The following is a 20266-nucleotide window of genomic DNA, read 5'->3' as shown; positions in this document are numbered from 1 at the left end:
GGTAGATTGTGTTGAAAATTGCAACCTAAGTGTTAATATTAACCAGTACTGTAAATTTTGAAAACATGCATACCTGCATGGTCAATGATTTATTCTTTTCCTCTAACATACCTACAGGATATTTTGTTAATTCCTTCAAGATATCCCTGAGGCTCTTTTGGAAGAGAACCAGTGACATTCATCAAATGGGAATATTTTACATTCCTGGGTAGATTATTACTCTTTATATTATTATTATTTTTTAATGCCAGTGGCTCCTCTTGGCATCTACCACTACTTTAAGGCTCTTTCCTACTTTTATTCAAGTTGAGTGCTTTAGAACTATGATGGATTTTAATACAAGGCAAAGTAAAATTATAAACAGGAGGATGACTCTGACAGTGAATAATCAATGAATGGTAATTCACTATGGATTCTATATAGTAACTGATCATCTTATTTTAAAGAGCATATCCCTTTTCACTCTTTTACCATACTGACTATATTTTTCTATTGTAGTAGCTAAAACTTAACACTTCATGTATGCTAGTTTTTGCCACATTTTATTTTTAAACTTTTATTTCAAAAGAATTATGGATTTACAGGAGGTTACAAAGGTAGTACGGAGAGTTTCTGTGGTTCCTCCATGTTGATTTGTTACATAATTATGGTATAGTATCAAAACCAGGAGATTGACATTGGTACAGTGTGTGTGCATAGTTCTGTGTCACTTTATCACATGTACGTTTGTGTAACTGCCACCAAAATCAAAATACAGAACTATTCTATCATCACAAAGATCTCACTTGTGTAACACTTTTATTTTAACTTGTCATGTGAAATCTTAAAAATAACTCTTGTCTTCTCTCTAATTAGTGGGTCATTAGAATTAGTTGTTTTTTTTATTTTGAGAGGCAAGTGTATAGAGAGGAAGGCTGTCTCCTTTTTTCAATCTGTTGAGGAAATTAAGGTAAAAGGGAAATATCTTCTTATGGCTGAATTCTGAGAATCTTAGGTGAGTATCTCTGGTTTCTAATGAGTACCTGGTGATACTTCAAGTTCTGTTTTTTTTTTTGGCACACGGGCTTAGTTGCTCCGTGGCATGTGGGATCTTCCTGGAGCTGGGATCGAACCCATGACCTCTGCATTGGCAGGCGGATTCTTAACCACTGCGCCACCTAGGAAACCCCTAAGTTCTGTTTTAATCATTGCATTCTCAAAAGACTTTAGTAGATATAAAAAATATTTTATTGACTTTATCATGAGAGTTCATGTTAACCCTAATTATAGAATTACTGGCAAACTTGTACTGAAACTGAAAAGTGTGATTTATTTGGTGATAAGAAAAGGAATTCATGGAGTGGCGATATCAAGGCAGTAGTAGAAGTACTAGTCATGTTTTGTTTCCTGGATGGTTAACACTTCATACTTCACCCCGAAGACAAGCATAGTCTATACATATTCTCTTAGAATTTGCTTATCTACTTAATTTGCTTACATTTTGTAGTGCTGGCATTCCTAAGAAATATTTTCTTCTTTTGTCTCTATGCTATCTAATGCTCTTTCACGGTGGGAAGCTTCGCACTGTGACTACCCTCAAGACTCAGTTCTGGGTCACTCACCTGTAGCTGCTCATTTCTGGTAGCATTAGTCTTAGTGCTGAGCTTCAAGGTTAAGAATTTAATGTGATGGGTTGATTATTGTGTCTGACTTATGAAACCACACACTTTTTACTTGATCATCTTATGATGTATATTAGTTTTCTAGGGCGGCCAAAGCAAAGTGCCCCACAGTGGGTGGCTTAAAACAACAGAAGCTTATTCTTTCACGGTTCTGGAGCCTAATGGTCTGAAACCAGTGTGTTTGGCTGGGCGGTACTCTCTTTCAAGGCTGTAGGAGAGGATCCTTCCTTGTCTTTTCCTAGCTTTTGGTGGTTGCTAACAATCCTTGGAATTTCTTGTTTTGTAGTTGTATCACTCAAATCTCTGCCTCCATCTTCACATGGCAGTCTCTCCAGGAATCTGTGTGTCTAAGGTTTCCCCTTACAAGGACACTGTTCATTGGATTAGGGCCCACTGTAAGCCAGTGTAACCCCATTCTAACTTGATTGCATTTGCCAAGACCCTATTTCCAAATAAGATCACATTCACAGGTACCTGAGCTTAGGAATTGAACATGTCTTTTTGGGGATGCAATTCAACCCACAAAATGATGCAAGCCATAATAAAATTTAGAATATAATCTTTATTGGTGTACCAGGTAGGCTTTACCTTTAGGACAAGCCAAGACCCACATGTTTGTTTATGTTTTTGTTTTTTTTGTCAGGGGATGGTGAGAGAGAGGATAGAATCCAGGATGATGCCTGGTTTTCAGGTTGGGCAATTAACCGAGCCAGGGGGAGATAAAGAATATGGGAGGAGGAACTGGTTTACAGCGGAGGATTATGTGTTCCTGGGCATGTTGAATTTGAAGTACCAGGAGATCAACATTCATTTTCTAGTATTTTCCAAAGAATGAACTGCATTGTCTTTGTGAAATAACTGAGATAAACTCACCTAAGTGTCTGTGTAGGTACAGTGGCATTCAAAAGTCATAAATAGTTGACTTTCTGACGATACTCTAATATACTAACAACAGATGCATGTGTGGGCCCTCAACATTCTTGCAAAATACTTTTGGATGGTCCCTGTGATAATCTATGTGGCTAAAAATAATAAAAATAGACGAGCTGGGTGGCAGTGATGGATAAAGGCATCATGCCCTCAACACCCCCCGTCCCATCTTTCTCCCTGCATCCCATTAGTTTTAAGGCCAAATGCATTTCATTTTCTTTTGCCTTGTGACCCCTTTCACCCATTTCTCCCACCCCCTACTCTTCACCTTTGGCAACCACCAATCTGTTTTCTGTATCCTACGAGCTTTTTTTAAGATTATACACATAAGAGGGATTATACAGTATTTGTCTTTATCTGTCTGACTTATTTCACTTAGCATGTTGCCCTCAAGGTTCAGCCATGTTGTTGCAAATGGCAAGATTTCCTTCTTTTTTTATGACTGATATCCCTCTGTATATATATACATATATATATATTCACTATAGTTTCTTTATTGATTCATCCATTGATAGACATTTATGTTGTTTCCATATCTTGGCTATTGTAAATAATACTGCAGTGAACATGGGGATGCATGTATCTCTTTGAATTAGTGTTTTCATTTCCTTTGGGTAACTACCCAGAAGTGGAATTGCTGAATCATATGGCAGTTTTGTTTTTAATTTTTTGAGGAACCACCATTATTTTCCATTGTGGATGCACCAATTTAAATTCCCACCAACAGTGCACAAGGGTTCTCTTTTCTCCACATTTGTTATTTGTGTCCTTTTTGATGAGAGCCATTCTGACAGGTGTGAAGTGATATCTCACTGTGATTTTGATTTACATTTCCCTGATGCTTAGTGATTTTGAGCATCTTTTCATGTGTCTGTTGACTGTCTGCATGTCTTCTTTGGAAAAAATGTCTATTCAGATCCTCTGCCCATTTTTAAAAATTGGATTGTTTGGTATTTTCTTTTCTTCTGCAGGTTGCCTTTTCATTTTGCTGATAGTTTCCTTTGCTGAAGAAACTTTTTAGTTTTATGTAGTCCCACTTGTTTATTTTTGCTTTTGTTGCTTTGCCTTTGGTGTTAGATTAAAAAAATAATCGCCAAGCCCATGTCAGAGAGTCTACTGCCAATATTTTTTTTCTAGGAGTTTTATGGTTTTAGATCTTACATTCATGTCTCTAATTCATTTTGAGCTGCTTTTTGTATATGGTATAAGATAGTGATTGAATTTCATTCTTTTAGTATGTGGTACCCAGTTTTCCCAGCACTATTTATTGAAGAGACTCTCATTTCCTCATTGTATATTCTAGGATCCTTTGTCGTAATTAATTGACCATATATATGTGTGTTTATTCCTGGGCTCTCTATTCTGTTCCATTGATTTATGTGTCTGTTTTTATGCTAATACCATACTGTTTTGATTATTACAGCTTTGTGGTAGAGTTTGAGATATGGAAACATGATGCCTCCAGCTTTGTTCTTTTTCAAGATTACTTTGGGTATTTGGGATTTTTTGTGATTCTATACAAATTTTAGGATTATTTGTTCTATTTTTTGAAAGATGCCATTAGAATTTTGATAGGTATTGCATTGAATCCATAGATTGCTTTGGGTAGTGTGGACATTTTAACAATATTGATTCTTCCAAGCCAAGACCCACATGTATTTTTGAGCTCAAAAAAAGCTATCAAAAACTTTATACGGAGGCTTATTAATCTCAGTGCCAAAAGTGACCTTTATTGACCATCCTCCCCAGCTACCTCAGATAAAACAGAAGGGAACTGATGCCTGGAGAAGTTAGGTGATTTTATGTACTGTCACACAGCTCAGACGAAATAAAATAAAAAAATGTTATCAGAGTTTCTAGAGCTATTATTATAGTCACAATTTGAAATGACCTTTTAAGAATTCCGTATGAATTAGCTTTAGCCCTATCCTTAAAAACACTTTTTTATGAATGCAGTTCCCAAAATTTGTGTTGAAAGAAGGAACATTAACCCTGTAAGATGGCCTGCACACACACACACAAAAGACTCTCATGGTAAAATTAAGATAAATAATTTCAAGTGTAAAAAAGTGCTGCAAGGAGAGGAATGAGGTACTTTGGTAGCATGTAATGGTCTTGAGATAAGAACATGATAAAACTTGCCTTTATAAAAGATCTCTGTGGTGATTTTGTAGAGTATGGAGCAGAGATATGTAAAAGTTAATGCTGGGAGATCCTGGCAAGAGGTTGTATTATTTGGACCAGGATGATAGCCATGAAGCTAGAAGAAACTCAGTGCATTTGTGAGAGATTGGGAGATAGATTCTATAGAAATTGGTGACTGACGGGTAGGGCATTACCAAACATACTTGATTCTGTGTTCCTAATAACAATCTGTGAGACCAGTGTTCCACGGAATACCTTGCTTTAGGACATATCTTTCAGCTTTCTGAGTAAGTCTTAGAAATTTTCTCTTTGAAATGTTGCTGCTTTTTAGTTGTGAGTATATAATTATTCTCTTTAAGATGAATCTATCTTTTTAATATTTACGTAATTCTCAAAATTTTTATGGAAGATGGCTTTCTTTGCTAGTTCCTCATTTTATGGTCTTAATGGTCTTTGTTCTTCCATATTGTTTTCTTCTTTTTAATACTTTAATCTCATGATTCCTGTCCTGTCACAAAAGATTGGCCTCTTACATTCCCTGTCAGACACAGTACTTGTTTCTTTTTACTCATTGAGGCAGTTACCAGTCAGAGACCTGCATTTTTTTAGGACTTTGCTGTCTCGCTTTGCTGTTGGGCTCTTATGGACAATCTCACTAAAGAAGCTTAACTCAGACTACTTTTATGGGTACAAGGTTGTGTTAGGAGCTTGTGGATCCCAAAGTCTTATTTTCCAAATAGCATGTTTTTACCATTTGTCTCTGGGGAAGAAAAGCAATTAGCAATTATAATGCTGATTTTTCTTCTGCTTCTTACAGTTTTATTATTGTTCTCAGCAGCGACCCCCTGTGGATGAAGTGCTCAGAGAAGGTCACATCAATTTGTCAGGTCTCCAACTGAGAGCACATGCTATGTTCTCAGCAGAAGGTCTTCCTTTAGGAAGTGATTCCTTAGAATATGCGTGGCTAATTGATGTGCAGGCTGGAAGCCTCACAGCTAAGGTCACAGCACCACAGGTATGTTCTTAGTTCTCAGAGCGCTGTCTCCTGACTTATTTTTTTTTCCTTTGCTCACCCACCTCCCCAAGAATAACTTATATGCTCATTTGAATGTTCATTTTATTTCCACTTGCCATTCAGAATTTTCTTAGTAGTAGATGAATCAGAGACAAGTTTCACTTTTCCAGGCCACATAAAATTGATGGGTGTAATGTTTTATATCTCTATGTAATACTTTCAAGAATTTAATACTTTCTTTGAGAAGAACTCAGGATGAGAAATTTCTGGAAATCAAGTTATATATTATTAAAATTATATTACTTGGCTCTCCACTGTTGGAACAATCTTGTTTTCCCAGTATGTAGAATAATTTTCTAAGAATTTTACCTTCTTATATATTTCTTAAGTAGGATTTGAAAACAGCATTTATACTATTAAGGTAGCATAATTCTTGTCATGTCCTAAAGCAAGATAAAATCATTTGAACCTGCACTTGGTGATATGCATACTGGTTTAGAAAAGTAAAAATGAATTTATTGGTAAGAAAATCTGCATAGAGTGCTAGTTGTGATCCTTTTGGGTAAATTCTCCTTCCCCCTCACTGTCCCACTTAGTTTTTAGGAGCCTCAGAGGCCTAAAGGATTACAGTCAGCCCTCCCTATCCACAGCTTCTGCATCAGTGGGTTCAACCAACCATGGATTCAACCAACTGCAGATGTGAAGCCTAAGGATACAGAGGGCTGACTGTATTTAGTTCTAGAAATGGACCATTGAAATTTAGTCGAATGTCTGTATTGTTGCAGTATTTCACCTGTTGAGCCATGTACAGACATACCTTATTTTATTGTGCTTCACAGATTCTGCTTTTTTCTTTTCTTTTTTTAATTGAAGGTTTGTGGCAATACTACATCAAGCAAGTCTATCAGCACCATTTTTTCTAACAGCATTTTCTCAGTTTATATGTCTGTGTCACATTTTGGTAATTCTTGCACTGTTTCAAACTTTTTCATTATTATTACATTTTTTATGGTGATGTGTGATGTTAGCTACTATTACAGAAGGGTTATGACTCATTGAAGGCCCAAGGTTAGCATTTCTTAGCAATAAAGTGTCTTTTAATCAAGGCGTGTACCTTGTTTTTTTAGACATAATGCTGCTGTGTACTTGATAGACTGGTAGTTACTTGTAAACATAACTTTTACATGCACTGGGAAGCCCAAAAATTTGTGGCTCACTTTATTGAAATAGTTGCAGTATCTCTGAGGTATGCCTATTTTTATAATGTGCATTTCATAATTGGCATTTCAAAAAGTTGAAATGTGGTAGAAATGTACATACTTAATTTTTAATAAAGAGTGACAGAATGAGTGTGAAATATGTGTAATTTAGAGGTAGGTAGTGGCAACAAGCAGGTGAATAAAGACTGGATAACGTGTATAGCTGAATGAAGTTGTTGGAGGGCCGCAAAAATTAAGATTCTAGAAAAAGTAGGGTAATGAATGGAATTGAAAAGGGGTATTTTATATAAAAATGAATGGGAAGAAATATATAATAATGGGTGAAAACAAATATTGAGCGCTCAGTAGCCTCAGAACTATTTTCTTGTTATCTGCCATTTTCTGTCTCTAAATATACAACTAAAAACTGAAGCATATAACAAAGTAGTTTGTTCCTGTAGCAAGCATGCAGTGAAGCTGTGCTGGCTTCCAAGACTGGACACAAGTCCTTTAATCTAAAGATTGCTAGACTCTCTCGTATAAGTTGCCTTTATTGGAAGATGAAACATTTCTCTTTCTTCTGCACTAGAATCATGGTATCACTGTTTCCTGCAAGGTTCATGAATCCATAGGTGCTTTTTAGTGTTTATTCCATTCTTTGTACGTTTTAAAAGTGAAATTCATATTTTCTGAGAGTTTAAATTATGTACTTGGGGGGTGGTGGATAATACCATGTATACCCATGCCTCAGTGTTTATTGTAGACTAATCAATTATAAAATTAAGGGTTTTTTTTTTTAACTCAAGGTTTGATGAAAAATTTATATATACTTACTTAAACTTCTATTCATAAAAATTCTTTAATCTTCAGAATACGTGATTTTCCAAAATTGTAGCTTAATAGATATGAATTTCACTTCAAAGCTTGGTTTATTATTAGATAGAGAATTGTAGGTGCTTTTCTGTGCAGAGGATTCCCATTAGTCATATAAGAAGAAAGATATAACCTTGAAGAAAAATACTTGCTTTATAGGTTGCTGAAGTTGAATTTTTCAGTTGAAATGAGTTTTCATTTTGGCAGTGTATTTTGTCATTCACAAATGAAAAGTAACACAAGCTTATAAATGATGTCAAGGTAGAAAAATGATATTGGCTAATAAGTAGATTATGTAGCAGGTATAAGGCACTGTTTGGATTCTTTCAAGCTATATTAATATTCTTGATAAGCTTTTGAACTCTGAACACTTGTTTGGAATGCTAACAGTGTTGTCCACCTGTCATGGCTTATTTGTAGCTGGCTTGTCTCTTGGAGTGGGGACAGACATTTGTTTTTCATGTGGTATGTCGGGAGTATGAACTGGAAAGACCAAAGTCAGTAATAGTATGTCAGCATGGAATTGATCGTCGGTTCTGTGAATCCAAGGTATGTTAACAAATATGTCAGCAGTTTTATAAACATTTATGGGTTTTTTTAAAATGAAAGATAGAGGCACCAGCTTTAAATCAAATGCACATAATAGCATCAAATAAACACCAAAGTCAGTTTTTTCAGTTAATAAAATTATTTTGCAAATTTATAGCCACTTGTTATTTAGTTGTAAATATCTAAAATATGACGTAATTATTAAAGCATACATTCACAAATAAATGGAGATATAAAATTATGTCTTAGCTCTTACATTTTTACTGTTAACATTCATCTCTTATTGCATTATTACACTAATGCTTTGGGATATGGCTGTGTGTTTATGTAGAAGATTTAGAAATTGGAGGAAGGAGGTTAAATTCCTCATGTGACATTGTTTGCAAACCCTTCTGGAACATACATGTTCTTCTGTAATGTGATTAGCAATGTTGGGCATTTGCCAAGTTTCTTGACTCCAAATCTTACACTCTTTCTACTGAATTGCACTACCCTAACTAAGGGTCATTACAGTACCATCAAGAGAGTTGTAAATAGTAGATAATTCCTAAAATCATGTACAGTGGCAGAGAGATGCACAGTGTTATTTCATAGGAAACCCTGTTCCTTATGAATTTGGGGTGGGGAAAATTTTTTTTTTAAGTATGCTCATTTGAGAAAACCTGGAAAACATTGCAGTTTCAAAAAAGAAAAACAACTTACCCTAATTCTACAATATGGAGATAGCCATTGCTAACAGTTTAGTTTTTCTTTCTAGTTTCTTTTCTGTGTCTTTCCTTTCTTTTTTCTTTTATTATACAAACTGTATGTTTGCTATTATATTACTGTGAATTGGAATTCTGCTTTTAATTTTATGTCCAAAAAAATCTGTAACCCCTGCTAATTTACCGTCAATAAACAGCTGTAATTGGTGATAAAATTATTATTATTTTTGGTTATAAACAGAATGCCAGGCTCTAGGGGATTGTTTCCTTAGTCATTAGTTTCTTATGGATAATTTGTACATGTTTGTAGGTATCTCCTTCCTCTTTTTTTTTTTTTTAATACTCAAAGCTTTTAGGTTGTATTGTAATTTAAAAAATCAACTTCATTGAGGCATAATTTACATACAATAAATTCATCCTTTTAAAGTTTGAGTTTTTTTAAAAATAAATTTATTTATTTATTTTATTGGCTGTGTTGGGTCTTTTTTGCTGTGCGCGGGCTTTCTTTTTAGTTGCGGTGAGTGGGGGCTACTCTTCGTTGTGGTGCACGGGCTCCTCATTGCCGTGGCTTCTCTTGTTATGGAGCACGGGCTCTAGGCACGTGGGCTTCAGTAGTTTCAGTACATGGGCTCAGTAGTTGTGGCTCACGGGCTCTAAAGCGCAGGCTCAGTAGTTGTGACGCATGGGCTTAGTTGATCCCTGTGGGATCTTCCTGGAGCAGGGATTGAACCCATGTCCCCTGCATTGGCAGGCGGATTCTCAACCACTGCGCCATGTAGGAAACCCTAAGTTTGAGTTTTGAGAGATATTATATATACTGGTGTAAGCATTACCACCAGTGAAAATCTAGCACATTTCTGTCACCTTAGGAAATTCCTTTGTGTTCCATGTAGCCACTGATATTCTTTGTCATTTTAGATCAGATTTTTTTAAGGTCTGTTTCATGTGGAGGAAATATATTAGTATAGAGCACAGACTATCATGCAAGACACCTGCCTTCTAGTCCTGGCTCTGCCACTAATGAGCAGAGCACATGCTGTTGGGCTGGTAATTAACCAGGGCTGCCATTTCCCCAAGAAGTTCATTGAAGTTGGTGATGTGTATGTTATCTGCCAGCCTAATCATGACCAGATCTTTGTTTTAGGAGTAAAACAAAAATAAATTTGTGTGGGTTTTCTTAGATATCATCATAATGTTTGCAGTTCATATATTTGTGGATGTGTGTAAAAAATGTGCATGTGTATGGAATAAGAAATACTCTTAAGAAAATCTTAGAACTTTAAACTCCTATACAGTTCTTATAAACCTGTGACATTGTTTATCAGTTTACTTTGGCTGTTCTTTTTGAGTTTCAATAATAAGTTTTATATGTATTCTGTCAGTTTAGTATTGCCACACGCCACTTTTGAATGAAAGTGACACATGGTTACTAATGATTAGTTTTCTAGTTAGCAAGACTTTGCTGATTATTTCATTCGTAAATATATATATATAATTATAAATACATAATTTATCATTATAAAAAAGTGAAATTTAATTGATATTTTAAAATACGCATGTAACCAGAATGTTGTTTATTTACATAAGCAGATTTATGTATCAAAATAATGAATTGATGGTGAAGAACTGTGTTCAATCCATTTCATTTTAGTTGAGTTGTATTCCTGGGCCTTGTCCGACTTCAGATGACTTGAAGTATACTATGACTCGCTTAGCAGTAGATGGGGCTGATATCTATATTGTGGAACATGGCTGTGCTACGAATATAAAGGTACACATTTATCTATTTCTTGGCCAGTGTAATTCGTCTTCCTTTTTGCCAAACAAGACCTCCATTTCTTGAAATAAAACAAGTGTTTATAGTTTGCCGTCTCCTAGAATACTACAAAATTTTAGGAGATAGCTTTCTATTTTTTACTCACCTGTGTTCTCTTCCAGTCTTAATTTTTTTTTAAAGGCATACTTCCACTGCTTTTTAACTCTAACTGAATTATTATAACCTTGCTTTATGGCAGGGATTTAAGCTAGTAGGGTCCTTATATGGCAGGAACATAAATTGGTAATGTTTTTAAAAGATTTAATTTCTAATGCCTTAAGGTTTTACTCAATTGTATTTCCTGCCTGGCTCCTGGACACATTTGTTTGTCACCTCTGCTGTAAGGGTTACTGTTTAAAATCAAGCCTTGCTAAGATTATGTGATTTCGTTGCTTACTATGCTTCTAACTTTTCTTTCCTCCTCCTCTCATTTTCCTTTGAAACTATGTTCTTTTTGTTTTATTCTCTTTTTTAAATTGAATGTTTGTTTTTCTTCTGTTGCATTTATCTTTTCTATTTCCCCTTTCTCTCTTTTCCTTTCCCTTTCTTCTTCCATTTTTCATGCAATTTGAGATAATTGCTTATTGCATAGTTTACTATAAGTTGCTTAAAAATACAGAAAGTACAGTTTCATTTTCTTCCTTCAACTTTAGATGGGTGCAGTTCGGGTTGCAAACTGTAATCTCCACAATCAGTCGGTTGGGGAAGGAATAAGTGCTGCAATTCAGGATTTTCAAGTGAGACAGTACATTGAACAATTGAATAGTTCCAGAGTTGGACTTCAGCCTGCAATACTACGGAGGGCCTATTGGCTTGAAGCTGGGTCAGCCAACTTAGGACTTGTTACTGTGGATATTGCGTTAGCTGCTGACCATCATTCTAAACATGAGGCGCAGAGACATTTCTTAGAAACTCATGATACCAGAACTAAGAGGTAAGTGAAATTTAGGAATGGTCATAATCTCAAATTCAGATGAAGACTACCCGATAATTATAGAGGAAATTCTACTGTTAGGAATGGAATAAGAATGTCTTAAATGAAGACCGAATGTGATGGTGCTGGGTACACCTCAGTGAATAATTAAGGATCTGATATTTAAGTAATCACATTGTATATATCATCTGATGATGATGTGGTTTCCGGGGAAAAACATTATTTTCGGATATGTTTCTAAGCCCAAGCAGTGTATGTCAACAGTGAAACAAATATAAATTACTGGCCCCCAAATAACATTTCGTTAAAGCACTATACTCCATTCTCTCTCACCACAGCTCTCCACTTCCACTATGTCATTCCTAGAAGGCACCATTACTAATCACCATTTATTCTACAAAACTTCTTTTGTAGGCCTTCACAACTGCAGACAAGGCACAAAGTACCTAAACCTTAAGAAATGATTATATCTGCTTTTTAAAAAGTTGCCAAAGCTTCTTACTGAATTACATCTGTTTAAGATGATAGTCTTGACTTTTTCCATCCCATTTCTTCCCTTCTAATAAAGCTTATTTTAAAAACAGAGAAAACTATTAAGAAATAAAGGAAAATAATTATCATAACCCTAATACACTGAATTTGTTACATTTCTTTCCAGTATTTTTAGCATATTTTTCTCATACTTGAAATCATCTTGTATTTACATTTTAAAATTCTGCATGTCTCTAATGTTACCCTTTTAAAAAAAAAAACAAATGACCCCGGGTTTTTGTTTGTTTTTACCAGCAAAATGAGTTTTTTGGGGAATAGCAAAGAATTACAATTCAAGACAAGCAAACTGTGGCGAACCATAGGCAAGTCTGGAGAACAGAGGAGGGGCCTTGCTTTTATAGAGGAAAGGAGGAGATTGGGAGGGCCGTGGTGGTTCTTCATTGGCTGCAGCCCTTGGGCAGCTTGTTTTTGCTGGGTCAGGAGGCAGGGGTCTGTAAGCTGTAGAGTGATAAATGGTAATACACCCATCAAAAAGATACTTGTGCTTTACTTAGCCATTGCCCTTACATTAAATATGTAGATTGTTTCTAAGTTTCTCATTATACATCAAAGCTTTTCCCACAATTTCTGGGTATTTCCTTTAAATAGTTTCCTTAGAAGGGTGTATGACTGTGTTAAAAACTGAGCTTTTCACGTGGGTTCCCAAATTACTTCCTAGAAAGATTATTTAAGTTTATATTCCCAGTGGCTTTTTTGGAGAGTCTCTGTCTTACTGCACCTTTGCTACCCTTTGAATGTTTTATAATAACTGAAAGATGGTATCTGTTTTATTTTGCATTTCTTTATTTTGAGATTAATACTTTTTTCAAGTGTTTATTGGCTATTTTTATTTCCTCATTTGTGACTTGCATGCTAGTATTCTGCATACATTTATATACTGGGATCTTGTATATTTGTTACCAATTTTTAAGAGTTCTTTATAGATTATTGCCCCTTTTTGATCCCTGTTGCTAATATTTTGCAGTTTCTTTTATTTTTTTATTCTTATGTTAAACAGATTTTAATTTTTATGTATTCAAATATGTTAACCTTTCCCTTTTGTAATTTCTTGTGCTAATTTGAGAACACCTCATATGGATAAGGCTATGTCAGTTTTACCTAGCATGATACAAGGTCCATAGTAGATATGTTCAAGAAATATAAATGAATGAATGTAAAATGAAAATGAAATCCTATTCTGTCTAATTTTTATATATGCTTCTTTTTTTATCTCTTTGGTTTTTTTTTTAATGTCTGCTCTATTTCTCTTTATTTTTCCTACTTATTTTCATCTTACTATGATGAGACTATTGTTTTTTCCTTTTTTTAAAGAAAGACAAAATAATTAAAAAGGTAGTCCACAGTAAAAACAAACCTTTGTGTTTAACTTGTCTTTTAAAAATATTAACAGTTAACTTATTATCTGCTCAAAAGTTTCTGACTTCTTAATGAATTTTTATTATGTTGTTCTTTTGTTTGTTTCATTTTGGGTTCTGCTTAGGTTGTGGTTTTTGTGGCCAGATGATACCCTGAAGAATAAGAGGTGTAGGAACAAGTGTGGTTGTCTTGGTGGCTGTAAATTCTTTGGTGGCACAGTAACTGGCCTAGATTTCTTCAAACTTGAAGAGTTGACACCCTCCAGTAGCTCTGCATTTTCAAGCACGAGTGCAGAGTCTGACATGTATTATGGACAGTCTCTGCTGCAGCCTGGAGAATGGATTATTACTAAAGAAGTTCCCAAAATTGTAGATGGTAATGTGTTGTCACTTGTGTTAATCTTTTATTATCTTCATCCCTGTGCTGTTCTGAGAGAAGTTCAGTGTTACTTTCTTCAACTCAGTTTTTTGAGCAGTCTTACAGGTAGGGTTTAGTATAACCTGTCTTTGTTTTGCAGGTGATTTATCTATAGAAAGATAAGACTAGTGAGTTTTTCAGAATTGCCCAAGGCAAAAGTATCTACTATTTAGATCTGTTAACGTGGGTGATTTTTCCTAGCCCAACTTATTCTAAATATTTCCTTATATATCATTATTTCCCTACAACCCAGATTCCAGAAATACACTTAGGAATAGCTGTGCTTCGAGGTAATGATTGTTTTACCAGCTTACTTTTATAGGAAAAACTTATAAATAGCAATATTTATACTAATGTCCCTCATTTTATCCACTGCTTTTGCAAAATATGCTTCTTACTAAAATTGTACATGTCAAGAAGGGAAATTTGGTCTCAGAGCTCGTAGGATAACTTTGCAAATACGTGAGTTTGATATGAACAGTGAATGGTGGCTTTAGGCATACTGGATTTATATTTAGCTAGTATATCTTCTCCAAAGACTTCAGAAATGCATTTTCCTTTCATGTTTCTTAGTTGTGTATTCCTACAATTAAGTACAATATTTACTGTTTAAGTTGCCATGCTGTCAAGAAGTGAAATGTAAAGTCTTGATATTTCACCAGTATTTAGCCTTTTTCCCTTGATTCATTCAAAAACATTAACTTAGCTCTGCCTTTTGTCAGTTGGCAAAGATAGAAAAAAGTAGTTTTAACTTTAAGAATTTATTGAATTTCCATGTATAAGGAGCTCTTAGAGGAAAGAACTAGACTACTACTTATGCCAAATTCTTATTTAAATGATATTTCACTGAATATTAATAAATTTGTACATGTTATTTTAAAATTATTTGACTTCAGTTTTACTAGAATAAGAGCAGATTATCTTATAAAATCAGGAAACACCAAAACTTCTTGACATTTAAAGGACAAGAAAGATAGGAAATAAAATTTACTTAGCTGTCTTATAATATTACTTTCTTACTCTTGAATGATGTTTGTTTTTAAAGGTTTTCACAGGCCATTTCTTATTTCATCCCAAAGCTACCATGTGAGTTCTTTATTTTCCCTGTTTATGGTGAGGTAACTGAGGTTCATCACTGAGACTGAGTTGCACGAAGTTATACAGTCATGTATATGGCTGGGCAGAAACTAGAATCAGAGTCATCGAAACCACTGTAGTTCTTTCCACCATACTACACCTGGCACTATTTATAAAGATTTTGCTTGATTTTCTAATCTGCAGACCAAAATTTAACCATGGAAAACTCAAGGAAGAAAATCTACAGGGAACTTACATATAGTATAAGAGGGAGAAAATAACAATTTTTCTAACAGTGAACAAAAGAAACCTCATTTTAGTTCTTATGATATATAATAGGGAGTGTCTGTGTCTCCTAGTGATTTTTCTCAGGAATGAGTTGTAATTGGTAAATTGCCCTAAGTTTCTTGTGCAGGGAAGATTAGAATTAGTCCCTACGTGAGTATTTGTGTTTTCCAGGAGCCACGTGTAGATGTACAGTGTCAGGATAGAATCAAGGAGGGCATATTGATAGGACTAAAGAATTTCTTTGAAAGGTCAGTGGACACTAGTTTCCTATCACTTAGAAGTGACTCAAACCCATTTTTTTTTTTTTTTTTTACTTTTGTTGTGATATTTACATTTGTGGGGGTAGAAGCAAATAATGTTACTTATATTGTAAGTTCTTAAGTCTTCTTACCACTTAAGTTCCATCTGGAAATGCCTTCTGCTTGGGGAGATGTTTTCTCCTACTAGTATGTTCCTTTTTCTTGAGTGGCACAAGGATGGCTGAAGGAGAGAGGAAGTAGAGCAATAGTTATTTTTTGGAACTAAGCAGCTGTAGAATTATCCTTTTATCTCTCTCCAACCCCAGTTTATGTAACACATCACCGAACTCTTATAAAAGGCTGAGAAAATGGTCCAGATTAAAGAAAACATGACAACTGAATGCAATAATATACAACCCTAGATTGGATCCTTCACTGGAGAGGGCAGAAGTGCTTTAAAGGACATTATTGGGTCATTTAAGAATATTGGAAAGCACATGCTAGACTAGATAACAGTATGGTATAAATGCCAAATATACCAAGTTGATAATTATACTGTGCTTTTGTATTATTATTAGGAAATAAACCTTTAAGTATTTAGGCTAAAAGGCCATGACATCTGCAGATTACTCTCAGATGGTTCCAAAAATATTATGTCTATTTATAAAAATAGAGCAAATGGGGGCAAAGTGTTTAAAATAGGTAATTTTGAGTAAAATATCTTTGATGGCTTGGTACCACTCTTGAAAGTTTTCTAAGTTGGAAAATTTTCATATAAATAGTTTTAAAAAAAAGAAGAAAAAATTCACTGTCTATGGACTCTGGATTCATATGTATGTTGATATCTTTCTGTAAGTGTTTAGCATATTGCTATGTGAAATTAGTTACTTATGCTTTTTAAAAATGATTATATACTTAAAAACAGGGAATTGGATTGTAATCACATTTTTCATAAATTGCTTTTGAAATTATTATGTTTATGTAACCTACTTTTTTGTTTGTTTAGGTAATGTGAATGGCATGAAGAGGAAAGAATGGGAAAACAAATCAGTGGGAATAGAAGTAGAGAGAAAAACTCAGCACCTTAGTCTTCAAGTACCATTACGATCGCATAGCTCATCCTCTTCCTCAGAAGAGAACAGCAGTTCTAGTGCCGCACAGCCTCTACTGGCTGGTGAAAAGGAAAGTCCCTCTTCTGTGGCCGATGACCACTTGGCTCACAAAGAGTTCTTGCATGGTACGAAAAGAGATGATGGCCAAGTAAGGTCAGTATTCGATGAGATTTAGAAGCCTGATTGTAGGATTATAAGTGCTTAAAACTGTGGCAAGAAGAACTTCTCCCCTCTCAGCGCACCTGTTGTAGAAAATTTTTTCTCCTCCTGAACTTATTTTCAAATGTCCACTTGCTGTTGTTTTTCTGATTACAAAAGTAATACATATATATTCGTTCCAGATATTAGGAAAATACAGAAAAGTATAACAAAAATGAATATTTCTTGTTATCCCACCACTGAGAGTGAACCATAGTTAATGTTTGGATATTATCCTTCTCGTGTGGTGAATATTTTTTGGTCTTCCTTTTGGCCCCTCCTTGAGTACTTGCTTCTTGAAGTACACTTTCCTCTCAACTTGATAGCACATTTCAGATTTTCCTCCCATTGGCTATTCCTTCTCGGTCTCTATTTCCAAGTCCTCCATTTTTTTTTCCCTTCCCTTCTTCTTGCTCTTCCTCTTACAGCCAGCCATTTTTAAATGTCGCTATCCCGTAGGACTCTGTTGCGTACCCTTTTCTCCACTCGCTCTATACTGTTTCCCTAGGCAATCTTACTAACTGTTTGGCTTCAATTATGACCTGTAGCTAACATCTTCTAAATATAAAAACTCCATCTAAAACTTTTGTCCTTATGAACCTAGCTACCTTCTTGATGTTTCCACTTGGATGCTTCATGGAGGGCTCAAACTCAACATATTAAAAAATAAGCTTGTGCCTATCATGCTCAACTTGTTCTGCCTCAGTAAATGGCACTAGTACATGAGTTGCTGAAGTAAAAAATACTGGGGTGATCTATGACTTCTTTTTCTCCTTTATTTCCTCTCATTTAATCAAAAGCCCCTGGTATATTTTGTTGGATAAACTTTTAAAGTATGTGGGGAAAAAAAAAGCTTATAAATGCATTAGTGTCCATGGCTTATGGATAGACGATTATACTCTGGGTTTCTTTACATTTTTATTGTGTTTAAGTTGCCCCAGTTTTTTTTTTTTTGTTGGAACTGTAGGGGGCAGGAACATGTATTATACCATTTTGCTACTTCGTATGGATACTTTATTGTAAAAGTTTACATCTTTATTTGTACAATAAGTGATTAATATTACAGAAAGGATTTTATAAGTACTTCTGTTTGTACTTAAATTACATGATGTGCAGTAAATGTTAATAGTTTTTCTTTCTGTTTTAGCATTCCTACAGAAATTCCAGGAAATAGTCCTGTGTCTCCTAATACTCAGGATAAGTCAGTAGGTCAGTCTCCTCTGAGATCTCCCTTGAAACGACAAGCCTCTGTATGTTCCACCCGACTGGGAAGTACCAAGAGCCTTACTGCTGCTTTTTATGGGGACAAGCAGCCTGTTACAGTCGGTGTCCAGTTTAGTAGTGATGTCTCCCGAAGTGATGAGAATGTGCTAGACTCACCAAAGCAGAGAAGAAGTTTCGGTTCATTTCCATACACACCGTCAGCAGACTCTAATTCATTTCATCAGTATCGATCAATGGATTCCAGCATGTCAATGGCTGATAGTGAAGCCTACTTTTCTGCGGCTGAAGAATTTGAGCCCATTAGCAGTGACGAAGGCCCTGGAACTTATCCAGGTAGAAAAAAGAAGAAAAAGCAAGCCCAGCAGATTGACTACAGTAGAGGTTCCATCTATCACAGTATAGAAGGACCACTTACTGGCCACGGAGAAAGCATTCAGGATCCCCGGACTCTCCCATTCAAAACTCATCCTTCCCAAGCTTCCTTTGTTTCTGCATTAGGTGGAGAGGATGATGTTATAGATCATCTGTATGTTGTAGAAAGTGAGAAAACAGTAGAGAGCGAACAGATTACTTCTCAACAACCTGTGATGAATTGCTATCAGACTTACCTTACACAATTCCAAGTAATTAATTGGTCAGTGAAGCATCCAACCAACAAAAGAACCTCTAAGTCCTCATTGCATCGCCCCCTCGATCTGGATACACCAACCAGTGAAGAGAGTTCGTCATCACTTGAACAGCTTTCTGTTCCAACTTTTAAGGTATAAGCCAAATCATTAATTTCCACTGATAAATTTATTTAGGAAAATTGATTTTTAAGATGTTTAAAAAGTTACTCTCTCAGTCTTTTAGCTACCTTTCTGAAAGATAAAATTGCTGAAGTCATGGCTTCACATATGGCAGTAGGCCTCAGGTTTATTGATGAATATTATAAATTTAAGCATATAAAATTAAGGAATAGTGTCAGACTTGATTGTCAAAATATTAACAATTAACGTATAGTTTGTGCCTACATTATATTCTAAGATTAGGATCAGGTCTCTGTGAATTCATATTTTCTGTGTCTTAAAAGTAAAATCTTGAAATTGTTCTTAATAGTTGGTGTTCTGTTGATCCATAATTGCTTCTATGCAAATCCAATTCTGCACACTTCATATTTGAGGTCTTATATAATTTAGTATTAATTGATCATTGCCCATTTCTGTAATGTATTCTGAAAATCACTGTTTTGTTTTTAGGAAAGCTAAAAATAGGTCAAAATAAATTTAGTGATAATAGCCAATATGAAAACATTTTTATAGAATTATAAATTTATAAGAGAACTTTTTATGATTTTGAAGACCAAAATTGAGCATATAAAATCTTATGGAACTGATCAACAATTCAAGAATCTTATGTGGTGTATACTTATATGTACATAGGTACTTATTTAAAGCATCTAAATGTTAATATTCTCATTTTTAATTCAGTTACTTATTATATACTATGTGTGTCGATCATTTGATAGTCAGTAATGAGGGAAACAGACATGGGGCTTATAGTTTAGGATAGGAGACGGGCAGTAAATAAATGGATAAGTATAGTATATGATTATAAATTGAGAAGTCTTATGAACATAAAGGGTGCTGAGATAGAGAATAATGGGGGATGGGGCTGTCTAGATTGTATTGACATGAACTGTCTATCACAGGAGGTAATATTTAAACTGAAACTTAAAGGATGAGGAGGAATTGAGGAAGGGAAGACTTAGGGGTGCTATATTCACGGCACAGGCATCAGCCTTACTGAAGTTTTAAAGTGGGAAAGAAGTCAGTGTGCATGGGACATAGCGGATTACCAGAGAGCCTTGCACATGGTGAGGTTAGAGACCTAAACAGAGACCAGATCATTAAGGACCTATAGTCCAGGGTATCAGTAGTTAGAATTTTAGTTTAACTTTACTGGGAAGTTCATGAGAGCTTTAAGGAAATGTGATGT

General features: G+C 35.0%; 1 protein-coding gene across 13 annotated transcripts in view; it reads left to right on the top strand.

Moving 5' to 3' along the window:
• BLTP1 (bridge-like lipid transfer protein family member 1) overlaps nt 1-20266 on the top strand; it is a 191265-nt gene that overhangs the window by 68030 nt on the left and 102969 nt on the right. For 9 of the 13 annotated variants that reach the window (XM_057704329.1, XM_057704334.1, XM_057704331.1 and 6 more), the window contains 7 exons: nt 5554-5751; nt 8244-8372; nt 10728-10847; nt 11546-11826; nt 13859-14109; nt 16762-17020; nt 18213-19050. In XM_057704329.1, coding sequence (XP_057560312.1) covers nt 5554-5751; nt 8244-8372; nt 10728-10847; nt 11546-11826; nt 13859-14109; nt 16762-17020; nt 18213-19050 — 2076 coding nt within the window. Of the gene's footprint in view, nt 1-129; nt 209-5553; nt 5752-8243; nt 8373-10727; nt 10848-11545; nt 11827-13858; nt 14110-16761; nt 17021-18212; nt 19051-20266 lie in introns of those variants that run through there. The other 4 variants (XM_057704339.1, XM_057704330.1, XM_057704341.1 and 1 more) reach the window with 3 other exon arrangements.

Source organism: Hippopotamus amphibius, chromosome 13 (genome assembly GCF_030028045.1).
Source record: "Hippopotamus amphibius kiboko isolate mHipAmp2 chromosome 13, mHipAmp2.hap2, whole genome shotgun sequence".
Taxonomy (NCBI): domain Eukaryota; kingdom Metazoa; phylum Chordata; class Mammalia; order Artiodactyla; family Hippopotamidae; genus Hippopotamus; species Hippopotamus amphibius.
Note: the sequence above shows the minus strand (reverse complement) of the source record. Positions and strands in the feature narration are given on the sequence as shown.